At 40.1% G+C, this 25,481-nt stretch overlaps 1 protein-coding gene across 1 annotated transcript in view; it reads left to right on the top strand.

Annotated features, from left to right (window-relative positions):
* dlst (dihydrolipoamide S-succinyltransferase) overlaps positions 1-25,481 on the top strand; it is a 49,369-nt gene that overhangs the window by 11,119 nt on the left and 12,769 nt on the right. The window contains exons 3-10 of the mRNA XM_072568236.1: positions 1,842-1,881; positions 2,701-2,762; positions 3,703-3,777; positions 6,069-6,124; positions 8,124-8,235; positions 8,721-8,876; positions 9,518-9,597; positions 14,316-14,413. Coding sequence (XP_072424337.1) covers positions 1,842-1,881; positions 2,701-2,762; positions 3,703-3,777; positions 6,069-6,124; positions 8,124-8,235; positions 8,721-8,876; positions 9,518-9,597; positions 14,316-14,413 — 679 coding nt within the window. The remainder of the gene's footprint in view (positions 1-1,841; positions 1,882-2,700; positions 2,763-3,702; positions 3,778-6,068; positions 6,125-8,123; positions 8,236-8,720; positions 8,877-9,517; positions 9,598-14,315; positions 14,414-25,481) is intronic.

Consider the following 25,481-nt stretch of genomic DNA (forward strand, 5'->3'; position numbering starts at 1 on the left):
TAATCCTTAAGTTTGTGTTGATTCTGTTTATCTTATGATCCTGTTATTGTTCTTGCAAATGAATTTTGATCTGGTCCCTGCTCTGCTTAATCCCACATTTTCCTCACCTATGTGAGGAACTCTGATCTTCAAAATATAAAGTTTTTATTTTATGGTTAATTTGAACAGCCTATTCTAAGATGATGAGCAGATAACTAGCAGTACATTGTATCAGTTTTGTGCAGTTCATGATAGCTTTTACACTGGCACAAAAATTGCAATGTTCTCTGCACTTAATGAAGGTCATCTGGAATACTAGCCACACTGAGTAGCCTAATAGAGCTAATCACAAAATCATTCTTGGAAACTGGCTCTATTTTTGGAAAATTTGAGAATGGCAAAGGAGGTTTATTGACAGCCAAAATTCAATATTAAATATGAAGTTTTTCTGAGAAGAGTTAAATAAATTAGCTTTGTACAATTACCACTAGCTGAAAAATGGGTGGTATTCAAACTGAACTAGATGATGGAGGCCCTGATATTCTCTTTCTAGTGAAACCTGGTAGGCTGGATTGTTGTACTGGACACTTTTGATCATTGCTCAACTGCCTGAGAAGGATCCACCTGAATCTTTGAGTGTAACTTTATCTGCCGTCTATGCTGTATGTAACAACAGGTTCTGCATTATTAAGATCAACAGTGATTAAAGTGAAGACAGTTGAAATATTTCTAGAACGCTTCTAGTTTTCCAGACAAACGTATAAATGGTCATGAAATACTCTGGAATAACAGGCCATCTGATGAATTCCCAGCACGGTCTGTTGAACACTGTTAGCCATTGCAGCATCAGTTTACTTGGGTATGAAGAAGATGCCTGGTTCATACCCTCTGGGAGAAGTATCCATGTTAAATATTTGAACTACCTGGGTGTTAGCTTCAGAGTGGAAATGACTAGAGGGCAGGATGCTTACAATATTTGGTGCATTAACTTCATGGTGATTCTGAAGTTATTCTGCGGTCACTGAGTAAATTAAGCTTGTACATCATCATATTTTGAGTATATAAAACTTCCTTGAATCTTCTGAACTACACCATAACCATTTTGATCAGCTTCCAAAACTGAAGTATTGAATTCACTGTCATGATTCTGTGGAGATTTTCTGAAACAAGATGCCAATAGTACAAGATGTCACTTAAAAAGTCCATCAAAGAACTTCAAAGAAATGCCTATATCCAGGCAGCGGTTCAAATAGGAAATTGTCACTGTGTGTATTAGTTGAGAGGAATAATATAGATGCCTTTTCAAGGGAAGGTGGATTAGTACATGAGAAAGAAAGGAATAGAAGAATATAAAAATAAGGATAAGAGAGGCTTCTGTGGTGTATAAACCAGAGACAATACCACTTGATGGCTTGTTCTTAGCTATATGTTCTTTAAAAATGTGGCAAGTTCTTAGTATCATTGGTCATATTTATTTATTCTCTTTCTTTATTAAGAGTTATAGTCATAGTCATAGAGATGTACAACATGGAAACAGACCAACCTGTCCATGCCGACCAGATATCCCAACCCAATCTAGTCCCACCTGCCAGCACCTGGCCCATATCCCTCCAAACCCTTCCTATTCATATACCCATCCAAATGCCTTCTGTTAAAACATCTAGTATCAAGTTGAAGAATGGGCATGGAATTCACATGCTTTTAAAATGGAGCCATATTGTAAGCCGGAATAACTACTGCCTGAACATTTACCTTGTTGAAATTATCCCTAAGTATTCTTTTTAAAGTGCCTGTACCATTTTATTGTCTTATACTGCATGTAAAATCTGAGTAACTAAATATGTCTTTCCTTGGTCTTTCAGTGTGCTATCGGTCAATCTATGATAAAAGCAGACAGTTTTCGTAAGTACTAGTATAGCAGTGGTATTAATTGAAAATACATGCTGTAGATTCCAGGCCTCTCTCTTTTTTTCTCTCTCTCTCTCTTTTACTCTTTGAGCCATTCCTTGCCAGTATTTTTTAACTCATCTTTGTTTTTCTTTCTTCTTCAGACACTTAAGATGTGCAGGTTTTGGATTTCAGGCACCCAGTTGCTTAATTCACCTTTCCTTCTATTATATGGCCACTGACATTTGACTGTTTGCTGAATAGGGATGTTCTTTCCATTATAATATAGGATACCATTCATTGATAATATAATGAAGGGTAATTCACTGTCCTGTGTGGTTTAAAAAAAAAACCAGGAAGTTACTGCGCTGCTAATCACATGCAGCTTGCTATCGTCTGTCACACTGACCATCAGCAAAAACATAAACCTACTCTAAAAGGGAGCTAAGAATCACAAAACGTTCATTATAGAACTGTGATTTGTTTATACAAAAACATTGTCGCAATAAACCTGAAATTTAAAATAGAGCAATCTAAGTAATTGTCTCCAAGGGATGGGTTGTTTATGAAATACATGCGCAGATTCACTGGAATTTAAAGGGAAATATAGTTTTATATAGAGAACTCATAAATAAAATTATTTATTTGATCTGAAGATTGCAATTATTTGTGAATGGATCTCTTTCTTTGTCATTGGCCTTGCCTATCCATCTTCAAATATGTAAACCTGCAAGTATTACCAACCGTAGACTAATTGAGAGTGGAGGTTGCTTTATTTGTAATCTGATCTGTCTCCTCTGTATAATGTTTGGTTCTCATTATGGTTGTTTACAGACAAAATGTCTCTAAATTCAGCATCTTCCACCTCCGACACTTTAAGACATCAGCAGTCTTTAGTAAGTAATGTATTGTTTTATATGGCATACTGTTCCAGGTCAATTTGTCCTATTTGAGACCTTAAGACTTCTCATTGTAGCTAGATATTCATTATATGAATCCGCTGTGCTACAGTCACACAATGTCAGGAAATTGTTTTTAATTGTGTAACCAAATTACCTTATTAAATGATATCTTGTATTAAGTGACACAGTATCATAAATGTTGAAATAACATTTAAAACTACGAAATATATCAATTGTATTACAACAACGAGCACCCGAGCTACAAATCTTCTCCCAAACTTGAAACAAATGCATTTACATCCTTCATTAAATAAGATTAAGTTGTTAGAGAAGAATCTTACTAGATTAAGTGGATTCTCTTAAGATGTTACTTTGGGCAGGCTGGTCTTGTTTCCACTCAAGTTTGAAAGATTGAGAGGTGACTTGATTGATATTTTTAAGATCGTAAATAGTCTTGACAAGGTGGACATGGTAAGTATTCAAGTTTCCACTTGTGGATGAGTTCAGAACTACAAGATGATATTTTAAAATTAGGGTTTGCTGTTTCAGGATAGTAATGGGAGAATGTTTTTCTGAAAGATTGCTCAACATTTGGAAGATGTTGAAGGTGGGATTGTTAAAAATATTTAACAATCCCACCTTCAGCATCTTCCAAATGGATAGACTCTTTGGCAGGCAAATCGGAGTTAAAAATCAGGAGTTGATGGGAAAGTGAAATTTGAAATAAGAACATTAGCCAAGCTACTATTAAATGGCGGAGAAGGCCCAAGGGGCTGAATTGTCTATTTTTTGTTTTGAATGTTTGTAATTTGTAAGCCTATTAGGCTTTTCTGCTTGATCAAACCTCTAAATGTAAAATATTTTCTCCAGTCCAATTTGCAACCGATGTCTTTTTCATGCAAGTTTTAATAACTTTGTTGTCTTGCTTTTACAGATAATGAAGTGCTAACAGTAAATACACCACCCTTTGCAGAGTCTGTCACAGAGGGTGATGTCAGGTGGGAAAAAGGTACAGTACATTTTGGGGGAACTTCACAACTATTTTGTAAAAATATGCAATTATTTGAACCGCAGTGCAGTCACTACATTATATTTGATACGACTGCTTGATGACCAGTTAACTTATTCCTTTAAAAACGCAATATTGGGACCGTTATTGTGGGAAGTTCCCAACGTGTCAGATATTCAAGGCCAGTTTAAGTAAATGTTATGTGAATAAATTAAAATAGTGCAGTTTATTGAAGAAAATCACCTAGCCATATTTGGGACTTGGTAGTTTTTGACTGTGGCCATTCTAGGTTATTCCTTCTCAACAGGTCAGAAGTCTTTAACTGCAGTTACCCATAAAACCTTTCCCCAGTGCCTTTCTTTGGTTATCAAGCAGGGTGGGATTGCTCTTCCCTGGTCCTAGTCTTATCTATCCAGTTATTATCATTACACCTTCTTATTCCTGCATCTTGAATCCCTCCTGTTCCTCATCTACATACTGCCTCTCATCATATTATTGCTTTTTCCAATGTCAGATTGCACACATTTTGATTATGCTGACTATCTATTGTTTACACCACCATTAGACAGCACAAATCTGTCATGACCTTACGTCACAAAGTGATAGAAGTAAATGGCAGCATCAGGTGCAGTGAGAAGTGAACGACTTTATTGAATACCGAGTGAAGAGTGTGGTGCGGGGTTTCAAGAGAGGTGGGGAGAATAGTTTTAACAATAGTCCCTGCCCCAGTCGTGGCCTCCAAGTTCAAGTAGGCCCCACCTCAGAGTCGGTGATGAAGTGGCAGCAGTTGGAGAGAGTAGATGCTCCCAATCTCTCCTCCTGGCCCTGCTCTTACACCCAGCCTTTGTCTCACTCCTGCTAGGGTCAATGTCTCTGCCTCACCTGTCCAACCTGTTCTGATGATTTATGGAAATGCAATGACATAATTGGAACAAACGTAGTCACTTCCTGATGCTGGTCCTTGTGCAACATGTGACAACTGGGTTTATCGCTGTGTCTGCATGTGCTTGGAGGCCAATATACGTTATATATAATTACTGGATAACACTCATCTTTATTTCAGCACCAGCACTGATCTAGAGTTTGGTACACTTCCCATCATCTAGTACTACAATTAAATACATTAGTCCCCCAGTACCCACAGGGGATACGTTCCAACAACTACTGCGGATAGGAGCAAACCCATTCATTTAAATGGAAAATTTACCTTCCCGGCAGCTCTGGTCCCTGGGTCTGGAATGTTCCCTGTAATATGTTCGGGCCGTGATAAACCGTGGGTAACTGAAAACTTGACACAGCTGCGATGTTCAGGGGAACCATTCCCTAAGTTTGTTTGGTCTCCCCAATGTGGAGAAGACTACATCGGAAGCATTGTCGGCCCCTGTGGGTCCAGCCCAAGCATTGCAGCCAGCCTGCAGGGACGACTGGACCTCCCAGTCACCACTCATTTCAATTCCCCCAGCCACTCCCTTTCTGACATGGCCATCCTTGACCACCTCCATTGCCACAATGAACCACATCGCAAATTGGAGGAACAACACCTCATCTTTCGCCTGGGCAGAGTTATCTAATTTCAAATAACCTCCCTTCCCAGCCCCTCCCATACCTTCCACTCCTCCCTGCCACCATCAGGATTCATTCCTCCCATTGACCAACCAGGTCATATGCTCTTCTTGTCTTCACCTATCCCCACCGCCACCCCCTTTATCTGCAGCTCCCCCTACACCCACTCCCAGCCCTGAAGAAGGGTTACACCTGATATGTCAATTTCTCCACCTCCTGATGCTGCCTGACTTTCGGCCTCTTGCCTAAGCATCTGTAGTTTGTTTTGTCTCCAGCAAAATTCTCAGGCTGACTTAGGAATAGCTGCTTTTGACAGGGAGATTTGGAAGGGAGAAGCGCCGAGAAAACAAAACATTAGGGTAGTAATTTAAGACTTCCAAATGCAATGATCAGGTGAGCAAGTTTCTTCGGTATAGACTTTATGATATCAATGTAAAACAAATTGAGGGGAGCTACTTTGGCAGCCTGATGGGTTTTATTTACCTTAGGATTATGACTTGGAGTGACCTATTGTACTTTAAGGTCTGTTATAAATTTCTAGACTTGGGGAGTTTTATGAAAGCTTAAGGGAAACACCTCTGTCTTGTTTCCATTTTACTTTGTTCTATGAAGCCCTTGCATGGATATGCATGCGGGTGTTGAGACATTATCACAGTTCCTGAATGGGTTTTGATCTTATATTCTGAATTTCCATATGAAATACCGGTATTTCATCTGTTTCATTACAGCTGTTGGTGATGCAGTAAGTGAAGATGAGGTGGTATGTGAAATTGAAACTGATAAGGTTCGTAATTTTTCTGACCAGCCATTTTTTTTTAGTCTCTGAACTAATTGTGCTTGAAATGATAAACAGTCTCCTGTATAATTGCTGGTATTAAAATGGTAGATGATCCCAAGGTATCCCAGCCCCATAATATTTCCCTCCCATGTAACATTGTTACTTCCATGTTGTTAGCCACTGTTTGCAAATTGTGATGAGGTGAAACGTGTCCAGTCTGTATAGTTCCCACCACTACCAGAAGTATCAAGATCAATGTCTGTGATACCACGAACACTTGTCTGTTCCCTGAACTATTGCTTTCTTAATCTCATTTGCCTACCTTTACAGCTGAGTCAGCTATGGTGCTGTGCAGTTGGCTCTGGCAGCATTCCCAGATCATCTCTCTCACTATTATTAAAAACAGAATACTGGTTGGAAAGTGAGATGCACTCTGCTATCTTGAGCATTTCCTACCTCCTATTGATTGTCACCCATTCCCTCCCTGCATTCCCTTAAACAGTAAGCATTATGCAGAAACATAATATCGTGCAACCTTCCGTTTCATGAATGCATCACAGTGTTTCAAGCTGCTTCTCGAGCTCCAAAGCCTGTAGCCATGGGAGTCACCAGCTTATGCCACTTTGTGCAATGGTTGTCCAGCATTCAAGAAACATCCTGAAATTCCACGCACAATATTGTGTGCATTTTGCAGGATTGAAGTGCCCTGCCATTCCTCACATTTAACAGAAATAAATCAAATACTTAGACTGTATAGGACACTTGGTCAGCTACTCATCAATCTGCACCTTCTCTTGTGCTGACATCACATTATTTTTGCATTACACTTTGCTTCTGATTCACATCAACTTAGCTGACTCTTAACTGCCCCCTAATCAATAAATGCTGACTCAGCCAGTGATGTCCACATCCTATGAATGAATAGAAAGATGTTGGTGGCTTTCTGAACTAAAATAATTTTCTATGTTCTCACCTGATTCATTCTTCTCTTGGAGTACCACCTGTGTACTTGCTGTACTCGATGATGTCACCATTTCAACAGGATTCTAAGAATCCTCTGGTGTAAATGCCAGACAGCTCCTGTCTCTATTTGATACTGACTGGAATTTCTCCTACACTGGTACTTATTTTTTGCACTCACTGGGCTCCATCCTTGATGCTGATGTTAAACCTGTTACTATACATGTTATTTCACATTTTTCCTGTCTAATTACCATTATCACTCCTTTTGTTTTAGTCAGTATCCACCATCTGACAGTCCATCAGCAGAACACTCCTCACCATCTGATTAATTTAATAAATCACTCCCAGGTAGCCTTTAGATGCATGCCACAATGACTTTTTTTGTTTAGGTTGCTGAGTGAGGATTAATAAAATTAGCTTGAATACACCGAATTCTTTTAACCTGCCTCATCGCTGCTCCTTTTTTCTGTAGCAAATTTTCATCAGTCATCCTTTTGGTTCAGTTAATTGTCAGCGTATATTTATTGTGCAACAGTTGATTATTTCAGTCACCTTGTTACTTTAGGGAACGGATTCAGTTTTATCTGTCGAAATGCTGTTATCCATGCAAAACACTTAACCATTCCATTTTCTATCATAATGATATTAAATTCCTCATGACAATTGCTGTCTTAATTTTGTCATTTTGGAACTAGATTATTTTCAAAATCGAAATACAAGAATCGTCCAATTTCCATATCTGTACAAAGGTCAATGTTGGTTCAATGTTTCTCTGATTAGTATTTAATTAATCATATTGTTAGTCAATATGACAGCCATATTTGATCCATCTCCTGCACCTGAAAACTGTACTGTTACATTGACCATGATTCCGATCGTTGAACCAGACAGATTCTCTCATTCTGTGAACAGAAGCCTAAAATTACGGCACGCAACCTCCCCATTAATAATCAATGTTGGAAAGGAAGTGTGGGAATTCTTTGGTCACCACAATACGTGCTGCTAGGCTATAGTTTCTAAAATTAGTTCCTCTTTATTTCAGACATCAGTGCAGGTTCCTGCTCCATATGCTGGTATCATCGAGGAGCTCCTGGTACCTGATGGAGGTAAAGTGGAAGGAGGAACCCCTCTCTTCAAACTCAGGAGGGCAGAAGGTGGGTTTCTCTTTGATTGTTGGCCTACATTTGCACCTGCTTAAGCAACATTTCAATCTTAAAAGCTCCCATCCTTGTTTTGAAATTCCCTCTAGGATTGTACTTACATTTGTGATCTCAGATCCACAACTCTCCGAATTATCTGTGCTCCTTTAATTCTGGACTCTTAAAGCTCCCTGGTTGCCATTAGTGTTCATGCCTACAGTTGCAAAGATTCTAATTTCTGTCCCCATAACCACCACCTCTTTGTGTTCCTTCTCTGATGCCCTTCAAAACCTACCTTCTTTGATCAGCCTTTGTGCATTAGGCAATTAGGGTAGATGATCGATGATAAAGTTTGCTTTTTAATGTTCTGTGAAGTCCTTGGGATATTTTATGTAAGAAAAAGTAGCTACATAAAGACATGTTATATATTGAAAGTGTTTTTTGAAACATGGCATCTTAAACTTGAGTAACATGTGTCTTTTTACTTATTGCTTTTCCAGTTGGCGCTGCAAAACCTATACCAGAAGTCTCTCCCACCCCTAAACCAGATACAGCACCTCCACCTCCACCACCACCTCCAGCTGCAGCAGGGGCAATTCCTACCACAATGCCACCTGTACCCCCAGTAAATATGCAGGCCATAGATAGTAAACCTGGTGAGTAAAATAAATGAATTTCATTTAAAAAGGGCTTTACAATATCTCAGTAATGTCTCCAAAACCTCATCTTGAATGCAAGTAAGTGACTTATCATGTTGGTAAATGTGTTGATCAACTTGTGTACCACAGAATCGCACAGGCAGCTACGATATGGGTTATTGGTTGCATTGATCAAGGAGCAATGTTAAAAAGGGTTACAAGGGGATTCATGCCATGTAAAAATCTGCCAGCAGGAGGTAGATGGTTGCCTTTTCTGAAGGACAGCAGCTCCAGTGATGTAGCCCTTCTCCAATGCTGCACACGCTTGCTATCTGGATATGCCTCCAAACTTAGATGAAGCTTGAATCCATAGTATTTTGACTCTTGAGGTCAAATGCTATTGAGTCAGCTAAATTGACCCAAAAGAAAATGGTGGGGAAAATAGATCGTTATTAGTCTTGTATGTTTGGTGATCGTTTGCTGTAAACAATATTCATAATGCTGTTTACAGTGTTAGGTCTGTGATTTCTAACTACTGGGTTTGTTATCATTCTTCCTCTATGTGCATATAATGACTTGGATCGTAATCCTACTAGGATATAATGTAAGCTTTTCACATCCAGCTCCTTACATCATCTCATGTTCTGTTTTTGTTCCAGTGTCGGCAGTGAAGCCTTCTGTTGGATCCCTCACCCCAGCTGCAGATGTGGGGGTGAAAGGTGTCCGATCTGAGCATAGGGTATGCATGAACTTGAAGCAATAAATAAGACCTGTTACAACCAAAATGGGGGGGGGGGGGGGAGCTATTGTAAAAGCTGGTCTCGAATTCACTCCTACACATAAATAAATATAGTTCATTGTTGGCTTTTAAGTTTCAAGGTGGTAATGTGCTGTAGTTTGATCTATAAGTTTGATTCCATCTTGCTGTGCTTATGATCTCAAGTGGAACATGTCAAAATGAAGTAAAGCATCTCCATATAGGAGAAAAGGACCTATCAAAGCATACCATTCATATATGATTCTCCCTTGGGCCTCTGCACCTGATGGTATGACTTTCTGGACTGCAAGTGGTATCGGGTCTACGAATTTAAAGCAGAGAAAAAGAAGGGTCTGAGTAGTAAAATACCCTCAATTTGCCAAGCTGTAAGTGGGCATAAATGTGCACTATTCATAATTGACTAATTACTGATAAGTTGTTTTATATAATAGCTAAAGAAAAATTATTGCCATTTTGATGTGGAAACATAATTAACCATGAGTTAACTCCAGTTATCTTTTATCTTTTACCCTCTTATTCTAGCATAAGTGTTCATTGGCAGATACGGCACAGGAAAGTGCAAATTTAGAAAGTTTGCAAGTTTCTTTCTATATACTTGCCCTGAACACAACAGTTAATGTGTTGTTTTTTTCTATTTGTTCATAACATATTGGCATCAAAGGCTAGATCTGCATTTATTTCCCATTCCTAGTTTCCCAGGAGAGGTGGATGGTGAGATACCTTCTTTAATAGCTGCAGTCCTTGTGTGTAGAGACACCTACAGTGCAATTAGGAGTTCTATTATTTGGATCCACTGGTAGTGAAGCAGTGGCAATATGGAGGTTCACATGATGGTATATGACTTAGTGGGGAACTTGTAGGTAATGATGTTTCCATGCATCTGCTGTCTTCGTCCTTCTAAGTGGTAAAGATTATGGGTTTGTAAGGTTCTGATAGAGTTTTGGTGAATTACTACAATGTATCTTGCACATTGCTGCTGCATCAGTGGTGAGTGTAGTGAATGCTCAAGGTGGTTAGGGTCAATCAAGTAGTTTTTGTTGCCAATTCTTCCTGTAGTGTGGCAACCAGAACTGTACACACTGTTCCATATGTGACCTCACTAAAATTTTATACAGCTGCAACAAAACTTACCAACTTTTATCCTCATTCCCCTGACCAGTGAAGGCAAGCATGTTATATTCTGCCTTTACCACCTTATCCACTTGTGTTGCCACTTTCAGAAAGCTATGGGACTTGCACCCCATGATCCCTCTGCATATCAATACTCCTAAGGGTTTTGGTATTTACTATACACTTTTGTCTTGCATTTGGCCTCCAAAAATGCATTACTGCACACTTGTCTGAATTAAATTGCAACTGTCGTTTCTCCATCCAACTTTCCAACTGATCTATATTCTGTGTATCCTTTGACAACCTTCAGTATCCACAACTCCATTGATTTTCATGTCTGCAAACTTACTAATGAGACCACCTGCATATTTTCATTCAAGTCATATATGTTATATAAAACAACAGCGATCCTGGCATTGATCCCTGCAGAACGCCAGTGGTCAGACGTCCAGTCAATACAACACCCCTTCAACACTATCTATGACTCAGCCAACTTAACAATGAGTCACATGGAATCCATGGCACAATCTTCTGGACTAGCCTACTTTGAGGGAGCTTGTCAAATGCTTTCGTAAAGTCCATATAGATAGCATTCACTACCCTACCCTCCTCAATTGCCTTCAATCCTCCCTTAAAAAACTCAAATTTGTGAGGTAAGACCTCCCTCACATAAAGTCATGCTGACTATCCCTAATGAGTCCATTATTTTCCAAATGCATGTGAATCATGTCCCTAAGACAAATCTCTAATAGACAATTAACTACTTACTGGAGGTGGTGGTTCTACAGATATCCCCACCCTCAATGTTGAAGGAATTCAGCACATCACCTGTCCCTAAGAAGAATCCCTCAACCATTTGATATAAGGCTCACCTGCCTATAATTCCCTGGATTATTCCTGTTGCCTTTAAACAAATGAATAACATTGACTATTCTCCAGTTTTCTGGGAGCTTGCTTGTGGTGAAAGAGGATACAAAGATCTCTGTCAGGGTACCGGCAATTTCCCCTCTTGCTGTCTCCAGTATCCTGATCTACTTATCCACATTAGTGTTCTTCAGGACACCCAACACTTCTCCTTTGCTATCATCCGAATTTGATGGGCCTCAAACAGCTGCAGCCATCCTTCTTTGTGCTCGGTTTGACTTCAACCAGTGGAGAGTTTTCCTCCTGATTCCCACTATCTCCAGACGAAAAGTATGGTGCTGGTAAAGCACAGCAGGTCAGGCAGTATCCGAGGAGCAGGAGAATTGACATTTTGAGTATAAGGAATGTTGGGGGAAGGGGGCTGAGAGATAAATAGGAGAGAGGGGGTGGGGCTGGGGGAAGGTAAATGCAGGTGGGGGGTGATGGTGATAGGTCAGGGTGGAGTGGATACGTGGGAAGGAAAATGGTCATATTATCTCCAGTTTTGCTAGGGTTCTTTGCTCAAGTCAGTCAACCATTCCCTTAATTTCAATGGCAGTCTCTATCACCCTCCCTCCTGAAGTTCGTGTTTGGACCATGGCAATATTGAGGACTGGAGCTGGGTTTCCTTGTGAACAATGCATAGACTATTGTTGAATATATGCCAATTGCTAACATGATCAACGGCCCCTTCTATCATTTTGCTGATGAGAGAGAGTAGACAGACACCAGTAAATGTCTGCATTGGATTTGTCCTGCATTTGTGGACAGGATGGCATTGAGCAATTATTCATATTGTGAGGTAGACTAATTAGCTTTACTGGATGAGGTTTGCCAAGGGCATGGCTAATTCTGAAGTACAAGCCTTCAGTATTATTGCTGGGATGTTGTCAGGGTCCATTGCCTTTGTAGTGTCCAGTGCCTTCGAACACTTTTTGGTATTATTTTGAAATGAATCGAATTAGTTGAAGACTTCTGCCTTGTCTTTTGCACTGGTGTGGTGGTTCTTCATTATTGAGGGTGAGAATTTCTGTAGAGTCACCACCTCCAGTAAGTAGTTAATTGTCTACCTTCACAACTGAATGCAGCAGGACTACAGAACTTAAAGCTCTGATAGTGGTGGAATTTCTTTACCTTGTCTATTGCATATTGTTTAGCTTCACCTTATTGAATACTGCTTCTGCTGAGTATGCAAGTAGCCTTGTTTTGTAATTTCACTACTTTCTCCCCTCATTTTTAGGTTTGCCTAACACTGCTCTTGTCAAATCCTCCTGTGCTCATTGCAAGGCTTGATGGTAATAGCAGAGTTGTGTGTATGGTGTGCTATGGCGTTACAGGTTATCATTGACCATAATTCTCCTGCTGATGGTCCATTGTGCCTCATGAATGCCCAATTTTGAGTTATTAGATCGGTTCAAAATCTGTACCATTTTAAGATGGTAATGCCATGCAACATGGAGAGTATTTTCACTGTGAGGATGGGGCTTAGCCTCCTCAATGACTGTGTGCAATGATCATTCCTACCTATTATGCCATGGTCGATGAAACTGCAGCAGTTTCAATCTAGCAGCTATGTCCTTTAGGACTAAGCTAGTTCAGTCAGTCATGGTGCAACTGAACCACTCATGGTGATGTACATTGAAGTTCCCCCAGCAGATTGCATTCCGTGACCTTGTCATCCTTAGTGATTCCTCTAAGTGATCATCAACAACTGAGGAGGTGTCTCTCGTTGGTAATTAGCAGAAGATTTCCTTGTCCATGCTTGACATGATGTCATGCAAATTCATGGGTCTGGAGTTAATGTTAAGGACTCCCAGGATTAACTCTCCCAACCTTATGTCACTGTGCTACTGTTGCTGGGATGGTGATGGTGGCACGTTGTCTATAAGCTATGATTCTTGGAATAATATTGTCAGAATATTATTTGAGTATTGCTTGGGGCTGGTCTCCTCGTTTGGCACAAGACTCAAGTTGTTAATGAGGAGAAGTTTGCAAGGTTGGCAGGGCTAGATTTACCATTATTGTTTCTGGTGCCTAGGTCAATGCCAGGTGGTCTATCTAGTTTCATTCCTTCCTCCAGGTTTTGTAGCTAACCAGGCCAATTATTTGTTAATTCAAATGAATTGTCATTTATTTTGGTCATAGCATGGGCTAGGAATCATAAGTGGGCCAGACCGGGTAAGGATGACCAGATTTCCTTCCCTAAAGGGCATCAGTGAACCAGGTGGATTTTTCTCAACCATCGACAATGGTCATATGATCATCAGAGTAGTTTTTAAAATTCATTATGTTGTTGGGATTTGAATGCATGTGACCAGAATATTTGCCTGGAGTTTTCGGTTAGTACAGTGATTTTATCAGTCTGCCTTCCTTGGTGTACCTGTGGAATAGTCAAGTTTTGTCTCTATCTTTCTGTCACCAGAAGTATCAGAATGACCCTAATAAGGTATTTTTATTTGTAATTTTGGGAGGATATTTTACTTTGATAAAGGAAAAATATGGTTTACAGCCACTCTGAGAGCTGTCTACGGATCTTATTCTTGCCTGTCATAATTTATTATAGTCCTTCAACATATGGCATACTATGTAAGTAATGTATTTAAACTCTTGAAAATTTAATCTTGTATAAAATAGAGTAATTTTGTAATTGATTTCTAAATGCTTAGGTTAAAATGAACAGAATGCGGCTACGAATTGCACAGCGACTAAAGGAGGCTCAGAATACTTGTGCCATGCTGACTACCTTCAATGAAATTGACATGAGGTAACTATTACACTCAGCACTTTGGGAGACATTTAGTACAAACATATCAGCTCAGTCTTTGTTTTGTGCTTTTGGTTGCCTATCAGAAAACTTTGAATATAAAACCATATTATTTAACATAGTCTAGCTTAAGTTCTATAACTGAAACCTATATCGGGCTGGAGTCTGGTACAAGACCTGTAACGAAATGAAGTGTTTCTATCTGGTTTCCATTGAGGCAGGGGCAATCAGTTCATAATGACTTGGAGACTAGCATCAGTAAGAACAGACTAAACTTGTTCATTCTTTGCTTTGAAAGGAGATGCAGAAAACTTATTGCATTCAGTTGGGGAATAGGAGGTATAAAGAGTAACATATGTAAGAAATGGCTTAACCTTTCTTGGATCTCTAAAATACCAACATTCAGACCAAAAATTCAGAGAGCCTGCTCTAGTGCTGTCTGGAACCAGCCAGCTACATCAGAAGGCCCATCCTGTAGTTATTCCTTCCCTAAAGTAAGCTACAATGGAATTGGTTACTCAGTGCATGAGTAATCACTGCCCCAAGCCAATGTCCCTTCACTTCAGGGCACAACAAAGTGGTCCACCATCATGGTACATCCCCAAGTCCTGTTCTATGTATTGAACTTGCTACTTCCTTCTTTTTCCTCTTCTTTCCCAGTGCCATCCCTAACATTATCTCTATTGAATTGATCACAGAGCTCTTGGGGCAACTTTCAAAACTAAGCAAGGAGGTGATTTTCAAGGCAGAATGTTAGATTTTAACTTCAAAGTCAGGAAGGCTGCATCTTAGACTATTAGGCAATTTCTTTCCAAATACCATTTAAGCACTTCAGCAAACTGAAACATAATCTCCACTTAAAGACAAAGTCATGTAAATATTTGTGTCTAATGTGCTTTTGTTGTAAGATGGACAGACTACACAATATTAATTTAAGGGAAAATATTTGTCTCTTGTGCTGGAAATGATGCTTTTAACATTTCGTTTAGAGGACTAATATGCCAGTTTTGGTTTACAGCTCTTCAGGATAGTGTTGTGAGCTGTAATAATACCTATTTAAACAGATTAGTGAAGAATGCACTTTACAAGACTGACATCTGCCTGGAGACTGAAGAGAAGGAGAGAAGAGATGGGGGGAGAGATAAACCCTCGAGGGAGAAGGTTGGTCTTTGAATGAAGGCAGTTTAATGATGCGGCAATGAAATTTTGATATAGTTAGACTCGAAGATTTTATCATTCCTGGCTCCTTTTCTTGTGTTCTTGCATCTTGGGGATGCATAATGGTGTTAGGGAAGTAATCCTAGAGTTAATGAGCTTAAGTGCAGAAAAACAAACAGGGTTAAGGGGAAAACACAGACATGGACACCTTTTTATCAGGTCAGTGAACACAATATCCATTTTCACTCGCCTTTAACTGTTTCATTGCTAGTTTTGCTTGAAATGTATTTGCCATTTTTAACTATTGCAGAATCCTTATCTCTAGGGAACTCTGTCTTCACTGGATAGTTTAAGATTGCAGTTTAATACCAGAGATTGGAAGAAATTTTTTTTCCACTTTTTTGATACCAAATGCTTCAAGAACAGTGTTTCTGTGTATTAGACACAGAGTGAAGCTACTGTTCTCAACATTGTATATTAAATAAGATCATATCTCCAGTTGTAATATGTCTCCTTTTTCTGTAATATCAGTAAAGGAAGACTGAAACTAAATCTTTCTGGTTTATTATTTTGCATTTATTTTTTGTTTCTTTTCTCCCTGGAGAAATTCTGCAGTGAATGCAAGTTGTAATTGGGATTTGTCTTTGAGTATTGCATGGCTGCAACCAAGATGGAGAGTTGGTGTGGAATATGGGTAGTGAGAGTGAATTGTATCAAGGGGATCACATCTGACCCTGAGATTTCTTCTGACAAATAGGCCAGCATAGTGAAGGCACTTGTTCCACCTCTAACATCACCTGATTTCACTCTGTTTATCTGCTACCTTGTTCATGTCTTTATTACTTCTAGACTCAACAATTCCAGTGCACTCCTGTCTGTTCTCCCACATTCTACCCTCCACAAACTCGAGGTCATCTAAACTGTTTCCTATGAATTGACTTGCAGCAAGTCTCATTCCCTCACCCCTGTGCCAGCTGACCTTTCATTGTTTCTGGTCAAACAATTTCTTAGCTAAGAAATTCCCATCCTTGTTTTTCAAATCCTCCGATGCTCTCACTCTTGCTATCTTTTATAATCTTGTGCAGCACTGCGTCTTTTTAAGTATCTGCTTTCCTTTAATTCTGGCCTTTTGTGCATTTCCTATTTAACTGTTCCACCCACTGGTTGACATCAGTTGTCTAGATCCACCTATCTAGAATACCTTACCACACCTCTGCACAACTTTAAGTGTGTTATATTTATAAATATAAATACATATGTAATATTCATCTGCAGCAAAATATTATTTCCTTGTTTTCCTCCCACATTCCCCCTCCCCAACTTCTTTTTTGCCTTCCCCCTCCATCATAGGATTATAAGTTTGCAAAATAACTAGTAATATCACCAAGAGGTAGCCTGAAGCATTTAACTGAAGTTGGTTCCAGAAAAGTTGCATGTCACATTTGGGCCAGTTGATGTTTGCTTTTCCAGTATCAATTCAGTCAGAAAGGAAATACTTTTGAATTACTCGTTCTTGTCTCATCCTGCCTCCCACAGCTTTCACCCATCAGAGCTGCTCTTTGCCTGTAGTATAATCCTGTAGATTTGTATCTGACAAACAGTGCTTGTTTGTAAATTTCACCTGCCATGGAGAATCTTGATCCAGCCATTGTAGATGGTGTTACCTATGATTCCATTAAGATTTGTCAGAGCAAGCAAACTTAGCCTTACAATACACTTGGCCAATATCCAGTCACGTTATAAGATCAATATATTAGAAAATTTTTAAAACCTCTGGCTAATAGAACCATTTGATTTGTGAAAACTTCAAAAGAAACATTTTCTGTTGGTCCAAGTGTCAACTTTCCTGTTTATCGCTTGTTTGTATGTTAAGAAATGTCTCATTCTGTGTGAAATTAATTGGTGCAGTTGACTTTACAATGTGTAATGCTCTGTGTTCACTGATCGCCTGACCATGCAAATTTGATTAATCAATTCTCCAGCCTTTTGAACCAAATCCATGCACATTTCGTACGTGAAAATTCAAAAAGTGTGCACTAAATTCTGCCAATGTATGTGAAAATGTTATGGGGATTTATAAATTGAGCCAAAATATGGAATGCAAATTTTTTTTCTTTTACTTTACTCCAAAAATTAACTTGTTGAAAAGATATGATAATTTGAAATCAATGTTTTCAAGCTGATATGGGCAGCTTAAACTTCCTTCAATTCTCTGTAAACCTTTAGATTTCCTTTAGTGAGATGTAGTAAACAACGTGGAAGTGAGTATTCCTGTGAAGTGCATTGTAGACATACATTGGTGAAATGAGAAGATACATGTCAGATGAAATTTAATTGTAGATTGTCTTTGTGTGGAGAAATTTGATCAAACTGTGTTTGTTTCTGCTGGAGTTCAGAAGAGTGAGGGGTGTCTTGAAGTATGCAACATCCTGAATAGTCTTAGCAATGTGCTTATTAATATTGCCTCTTGTAGGCAGGTCCTGAAGTAGGATGCACTTGAAAATTAAGGGGTGGATCCTTAGGATGCAGGGAAACTGGGAGAATGCTTTTCTCTGAGCATTGTGCGACATTGAAACTCTGTTTGAAGGTGGCAGAGGCTGGATCACTGAATACTTTTAAGATGGTGATTGATAAATGTTTGATAGGCAAAATGGATGTATGGAATTCAAAATAAAAACAAATCAGGCATGGTATTAATGGATGGAGGAGCAGACTCATGAGGCCATACGTTATCCTATTTCTATTTTGTATGTTCATAACGTTTGTGAAGAAGAAAGACATTATAATCTAAACAGTATAGTTTAAAGGGGCTGTAGGAACCTAATATCATTTTGCATACACAAATCTTGAAATGTGGCAGAACAAGTTGGTAAGATAATTAAAAATATGCGATTGTTAGCTCTGTAAATGGAGTCATAGAATAAATGCCAACGAAGTTATACTAAACCTTCATAAATTATGGTTCATCCACAAATGCAAATTTGTAAACAATTCTAGGCCAGCCAATGTCAATGCTTGGAGAGAGTGAAAAAGAAACCTATTGGACCAAACAACGTTGGAAAGGATAATAAGGAATCTGAGATGGCTCACCAAAAGAAGATTAATAAGTGATTTAAGTGTTTGGCGTTATGAAGGGGTTTAATAGAATAAATAAGGGAAACTATTTCCATTGTCTGGAGGATTGGTAATGACTGAAGACTGATTTAAGATGATTTGTAGTTGTTATGGGAGACTTTAACTTCCCCAGCATTGACTGGGAATACTATAGTTCAAGTAGTTTAGATGGATCAGTTTTTGTTCAGTGTGTACAGGAGGGTTTTCTGACACAGTATGTAGACAGGCCAACAAGGGGCGATGCCATATTGGATTTGGTACTGGGGAATGAACCTGGCCAGGTGTTGGACTTTGAAGTAGGTGAGCACTTTGGCGATAGTGACCACAATTTGGTTATGTTCACAACAGCAATGGGTAGGGATAGGTATATACCACAGGGAAAGAGGTAAAACTGGGGGAAAGGCATTATGATGTAATTAGGCAAGATTTAGGATGTGTGGGACGGGGAAGGAAAGTGCTGTGGATGGACACACTCGAAATGTGGAGCTTATTCAAGGAACAGCTACTGCAGGTCCTTGATAAGTATGTACCCGTCAGGCATGGAGGTAGTTGTCGAGAGAGGGAACCATGGTTTACTAAAGAAGTTGAAGCTCTTATCAAGAGGAAGAAGAAGGCTTATGTGAGGATCAGGAGTGAAGGCTCAGTCTGTGGGCTTGAGAGTTATAAGTTAGCCAGAAAAGATCGAAAGGCAGTACTAAAAAGAGCCAGGATGGCACGTGAGAAGTTGTTGGCGGATAGGATCAAGGAAAACCTTAAGGCATTCTATAGGTATATCAGGAATAAAAGAATGACTAGAGTAAGATTAGGGCCAATCAAATACAGTAGTGGGAAGTTGTGCATGGAATCTGAGGACATGGGAAAGCGCTTAATGAATACTTTTTGTCAGTATTGAAAAAGGGCAATGTTCGTCAGAATATGGAGCTACAGGCTACTAGATTAGATGAGATTGCAGTTGACAACGAGGTTTTAGTAATTTCGGAAGATCTGAAAATAGATCAGACCCCTGGGCCGGATGGGATTTATCTTCTGATTCTCTGGGAAGCCAGGGAGGATATTGCAGAGCCTTTGGCTTTGATCTTTATGTCATCATTGTCGACAGGAGTAATGCCAGAATATTGAAGGATAGCAAATGCTGTTCCCTTGTTTAAGAAGGGGCATCAAGATAACCCTGGTAACTATAGACCAGTGAGCCTTCGGTTGTGGGTAAGGTTTTGGAAAAGGTTATAAGAGATAGGATTTATAATCATCTGGAAAGGAATAATTTGATTAGAGATAGTCAACATGGTTTTGTGAAGGGTAGGTCATGCCTAACTAACCTTATTGAGTTCGTCAAGAAGGGGACAAAACAGATGGATGCAGTGGTGTGAATATGGACTTCAATAAGGCGTTTGATAAGGTTCCACATGGTTGGGTATTGCACAAAATTCGGAGTTTCGGGATTGAAGGTGGTTTAGCAAATTGAATCAGTTATTGGCTCACTGAAAGAAGACAGCAGGTAGTGATTGATGGAAAATGTTCATTCTGGAGTTCAGTTACCAATGGTGTGCCACAAAGAGCTGTTTTAAGGCCACTGCTGTTTGTCATTTTTATAAATGATCTGGATGTGGGCGCAGAAGGATAGGTTAGTAAATGTTTGGACAACACTAAGGTAGGCAGAGCTGTGGATAGTGCCAAAGTTTCTTGTGGGTTACAGAGGGACATAGATAAGATGCAGAGCTGGGCAGAGAAGTGGCAAATGGAGTATAATATGGAAAGGTGTGAGGTAGTTCACTTTGGAAGAAATAACAGAATGCAGAGTACTGGGCAAATTGTAAAATTCTTGGCAGTATAGGTGAACAGCGATCTCGGTATCCAGGTGCATAATCCTTGAAAGTTGCCACCCATGTTGATAGGATTGTTAAGAAGGTATATGGTGTGTTGGTGTTTATTGGTAGGGGGATTGAGTTTTACGTCACAAGGTCATGTTTCGCCTGCACAAGTCACTGGTAAGGCTGCACCTGGATTATTGTGTACAGTTCTGGTCACTGCATTATAGGAAGGATATGGAAGCTTTGGAAAGGGTTCTGTGGAGAGTTAGTAGGATGTTGCCTGGTATGGAAGGTAGGTCTTACAAGGATAGACCAAGGGAACTGAGGTTGTTTTTGTTGAAGAGAAGAAGGTTGAGTGTGACTTAATCGCGACATATAAGATAATCAGTGGGTTAAATAGAGTGGACAGAGAGCCTTTTTCCTTGGATGGTGAAGACTAACATGAGGGGACATAGCTTTAAATTGAGGGGTGATAGATTTAGGATAGATATCAGGGGTAGTTTCTTTACTCCGAGTAGTAGGGGCATGGAATGGCCTGTCTACAACAGTAGTAAACTCGCTGACATTTAGGGCATTTAAATGGGGCATTGGACATACAAATGGATAATAATGGAATGGTGTCGGTTAGATAGGCATCAGATTAATTTCACAGGTCAGCGCAATATCGAGGGCCGAAGGGATTAAGGACTGCACTTGACCATTACTGAATGGTTCTATCAAAGACTGACAGCAAGCCTGTTGACTGTATGATTCTGTGGTAATCTCAGGGGTGATGTTCAAACTGAAGTTGCAGATCATTGCAGGATTGACACCCTACTTAAACTGTTGGAGTTAGAGACCATGGTTTTCACCAATTTAAATTAACTGCAGCTGCCACAATTCTTCATGCTGGCCAAGAGCTGGTACGTTTTGTTGGATTTCTTGACTTTCATCCATTCAAGGAAGAATTTGACTCTAAAAGGTTTGCAGAAAAACATATTTCAAGTTCTGTGGCAAGCCGGACTACTTTTTTGTATAAGGAATTAACAAAAGGATGCATTAGAACACTTTAAACAACAAATGGTCATCGAGTCATGGAGATGTACAGCACGGAAACAGACCCTTTGGTCCAACTCATCCATTCCGACCCAATATCCCAACCCAATTTAGTCTCACCTGCCAGCACCCGGCCCATATCCCTCCAAACCCTTTCTGTTCATTTACCCATCCAGATGCCTTTTAAATGTTGCACTTGTACCAGCCTCCACCACTTCCTCTGGCAGCTCATTCCATACACATACCACCCTGTGTGTGAAAAAGATGCCCCTTAGGTCTCTCTTATATTTTTCCACTCTCACCCTAAACCTATGCCGCCTAGTTCTGAACTCCCCCACCCCAGGGAAAAGACCTTGTCTATTTAATCTATCCTTGTCCCTCATGACTTTATAAACCATTATAAAGGTCACTCATCAGCCTCCGATGCTCCAGGGAAAACAGCTCTAGCCTATTCAACCTCTCCTTTTAGCTCAAATCCTCCTACCCTGGCAACATCCTTGTAAATCTTTTCTGAACCCTTTCAAGTTTCACAACATCCTTCTGATAGGGCAGAGACCAGAATTGCACGCAATATTCCAACAGTGGCCTAACCAATATCCTGTACAACCGCAACATGACCTCCCAACTCCTGTACTCCATACTCTGACCAATAAAGGAAAGCCTATCAAACGCATTCCTCACTATTCTCTTTTCCTGCCACTACATTCAAGGAGCTATGGACCTGCACTCCAAGGTCTCTTTGTTCAGCAACACTCCCCAGGTCCTTACCATTAAATGTTTAAGTTCTGCTAAGCTTTGTTTTCCCAAAATGCAGGGCCTTGCATTTATCTAAATTAAACTCCATCTGCCACTCCTCAGCCCATTGGCTCATCTGATCAAGATCCCATTGTAATCAGAGGTAACCTTCGCTGCCCACTGCACCTCCAATTTTGGTGTCATCAGCAAACTTACTAACTGTACCTCTTACTCTCGCATCCAAATCATTAATATAAATGACGAAAAGTAGTGGACCCAGCACCGATCATTGTGGCACTCTACTGGTCAGGCCTCCAATCTGAAAAACAACCCTCCAACACCACCCTCGTTTAGTATCTCCCCCATCTCCTGCGGCTCCACACAAAGGCCGCCTTGCTGATCTTTGAGGGGCCCTATTCTCTCCCTAATTATGCTTTGAGCCAGTTCTGTATCCAAATGGCTAGTTCTATTCCATGAGATCTAACCTTGTTAACCAGTCTCCCAGAGGGAATCTTGTCAAACGCCTTACTGAAATCCATATAGATCACATCTACTGCTCTGCCCTCAACAATCTGCTTTGTTACTTCTTCAAAGAATTCCATCAAGTTTGTGAGATATGATTTCCCACGCACAAAGCCATATTGACTATCCCTAATCAGTTCTTGCCTTTCCAAATACGTGTAAATCCTGTACCTCAGGGATTCCCTCCCAACAACTTGCCCACCACCGACATCAGGCTCACTGGTCTATAGTTCCCTGACTTGTCCTTACCACATTTCTTAAGTAGTGGCACTATGTTAGCCAACCTCCAGTCTTCTGGCACCTGACCTGTGACTATCGATGATACAAATATCACAGCAAGAGGCCCAGCAATCACTTCCCTAGCTTCCCCCAGAGTTCTAAGATTCACCTGATCAGGTCCTGGGGATTTATCTATTTTTATGCATTTCAAGACATCCAGCACTTCCTCCTGTGTAATATAGACATTTTTCAAGATGTCACCATCTATTTCCCTGCATTTGATACCTTTGATGTCCTTTTCCACAGTAAACACTGATGTAAAATACTCGTTTAGTATCTCCCCCATCTCCTGCGGCTCCACACAAAGCCCGCCTTGCTGATCTTTGAGGGGCCCTATTCTCTCCCTAATTATGCTTTTGTCTTTAATGTATTTGTAAAAACCCTCTGAGTTTTCCTTAACATTATTTGATAGATTAGATTCCCTACAGTGTGGAAACAGGCTCAACCAGTCCACACCGACCCTCTGAAGAGTAACCCACCCAGACTAATTTCCCTCTGACTAATGCATCTAGCACTATGGGCAATTTACCATGGCCAATTCACCTGACGTGCGCATCTTTGGAATGTGGGAGGAAACTGGAGTACATGGAGGAAACCCATGCAGATCCTGGGAGAACATGCAAAGTCCACACCTGGGACCTGGTGCAGTGAGGCAGCAGTGCTAACCCCTGAGCCACCGTGCTGCCCATATTTGCCAAAGCTACTCATGTCCCCTATTTGCCCTCCTGACTTCCCTCTTAAGTTTACTACTACTGCCTTTAACTCTTCTAAGGATTCACTCGATCTATTCTGTCTATACCTGACATATGCTTCCTTCTCTTTCTTAATCAAACTCAATTTCTTTAGTCATCCAGCATTATCTATACCTACCAGCCTATCCTTTCACCCTAACTGTCTCTGCACTGTCGTTATCTCATTTCTGAAGGCTTCCCATTTTCCAGCTGTCACTTGACCTGCTAACATCTGCCCCCAATCAGCTTTTGAAAGTTTTTGCCTAATACTATCAAAATGGGCCTTTCTCCAATTTATAGTCAGAGTCCTAGAATTTAGAACTTCAACTTTTAGATCTGGTCGATCTTTTTCTATCACTATTTTAAACTCATAGAATTATAATCACTGGCCCCAAAGTGCTCCGCTACTGACACCTCAGTATCCTGCCCTGCCGTATTTCCCAAGAGTAGGTCAAATTTTGTATCTTTTCTAGTAGGTACATCTAAATACTGAATTAGAAAATTTTCTTGTACATGCTTAACAAATTCCTCTCCATCTAAACCCTTAACACTATGGCAGTCCCAGTCTGTTTGGAAAGTTAAAATCCCCTACCATAACCACCCTATTATTCTTGCAGGTATTTGAGGTCTCCTTACAAGTTTGTTTCTCAGTCTGCAACCTGTCTTTGTACAGGTCACTTCTACCCCAGAAGAGATTCCAATGATCCAAAAATGTGAATCCTTCTCCCATACACCAGCTGCTCAGCCGTGCATTCATCTGGTTAACCTCGTATTCCTACCCTTACTAGCACGCAGCACTGAGAGTAATCCAGATATTACTACTCTTGAGCACCTCCTTTTAAATTCCTGCCTAACTCTCTCTTTTCTCCCTTCACAATTTCATCCTTTTCTCTTCCTAGTTCATTAGTTCTGGAAATCTCAACTTCAGCTAACTGCTGGACCAATTTCTTGGGAGTCACCTGCTTGAGTTTCATGTTGATTCCTGATGAAGGGCTTTTGCCTGAAACATCGATTTTACTGCTCCTCAGATGCTGCCTGACCTGCTGTGCTTTTCCAGCACCACTCTAATCTAGACTTTGATCTGCAGCATCTGCAGTCCTCACTTTCACCTGCTTGAGTTTTATGGCTGTTTTATGTGAACAGTGTGGAGCTTGGCATTCGTTTGGTTTTCAGTTGGGGAGTAAAGCCAGGTGAGGAAAAGCTGGCCGACTCAACACAGTCCTGTTTCTGAAGCGCTCTTGTGCTGATGAGACATGATTGTCCTTATGAAAAGCATTGGAACTTGGAACGAGAGTAGTCACTCGGCCCTTTGAGCCTGCTCTGCCATTTAGTAGATAATGACTGATCTGATTTTAACCTAACTCTACATTCTTGTGTATCCCTGATAATCTTTCATCCCCTTGGTTATTGAAAGTCTATCTACCTTTCTTAAAATATTTAAATATTCTGTGGGTAAATATTTGGCAGATTTCTTGATGCTGTGTTTCATAAACAAGTTGTGTCTACCAAGACCTGAGAGACAGCTGTCAGACCAGTGATTGATAGGCATTTGAATATGTTGCACTGTAGTCTCCCCTTTCTCTCCTCCAGGAGCTAACCATTATTAGCCTAAAGTGTTTCTTCCCAAAGTGAATCTCTGCCAAAGAAATATCTGCATGTGTGCACTTTGTTTTGGGCTATTTCGTA

This window comes from Chiloscyllium punctatum, chromosome 4, assembly GCF_047496795.1.
Source record: "Chiloscyllium punctatum isolate Juve2018m chromosome 4, sChiPun1.3, whole genome shotgun sequence".
Taxonomy (NCBI): domain Eukaryota; kingdom Metazoa; phylum Chordata; class Chondrichthyes; order Orectolobiformes; family Hemiscylliidae; genus Chiloscyllium; species Chiloscyllium punctatum.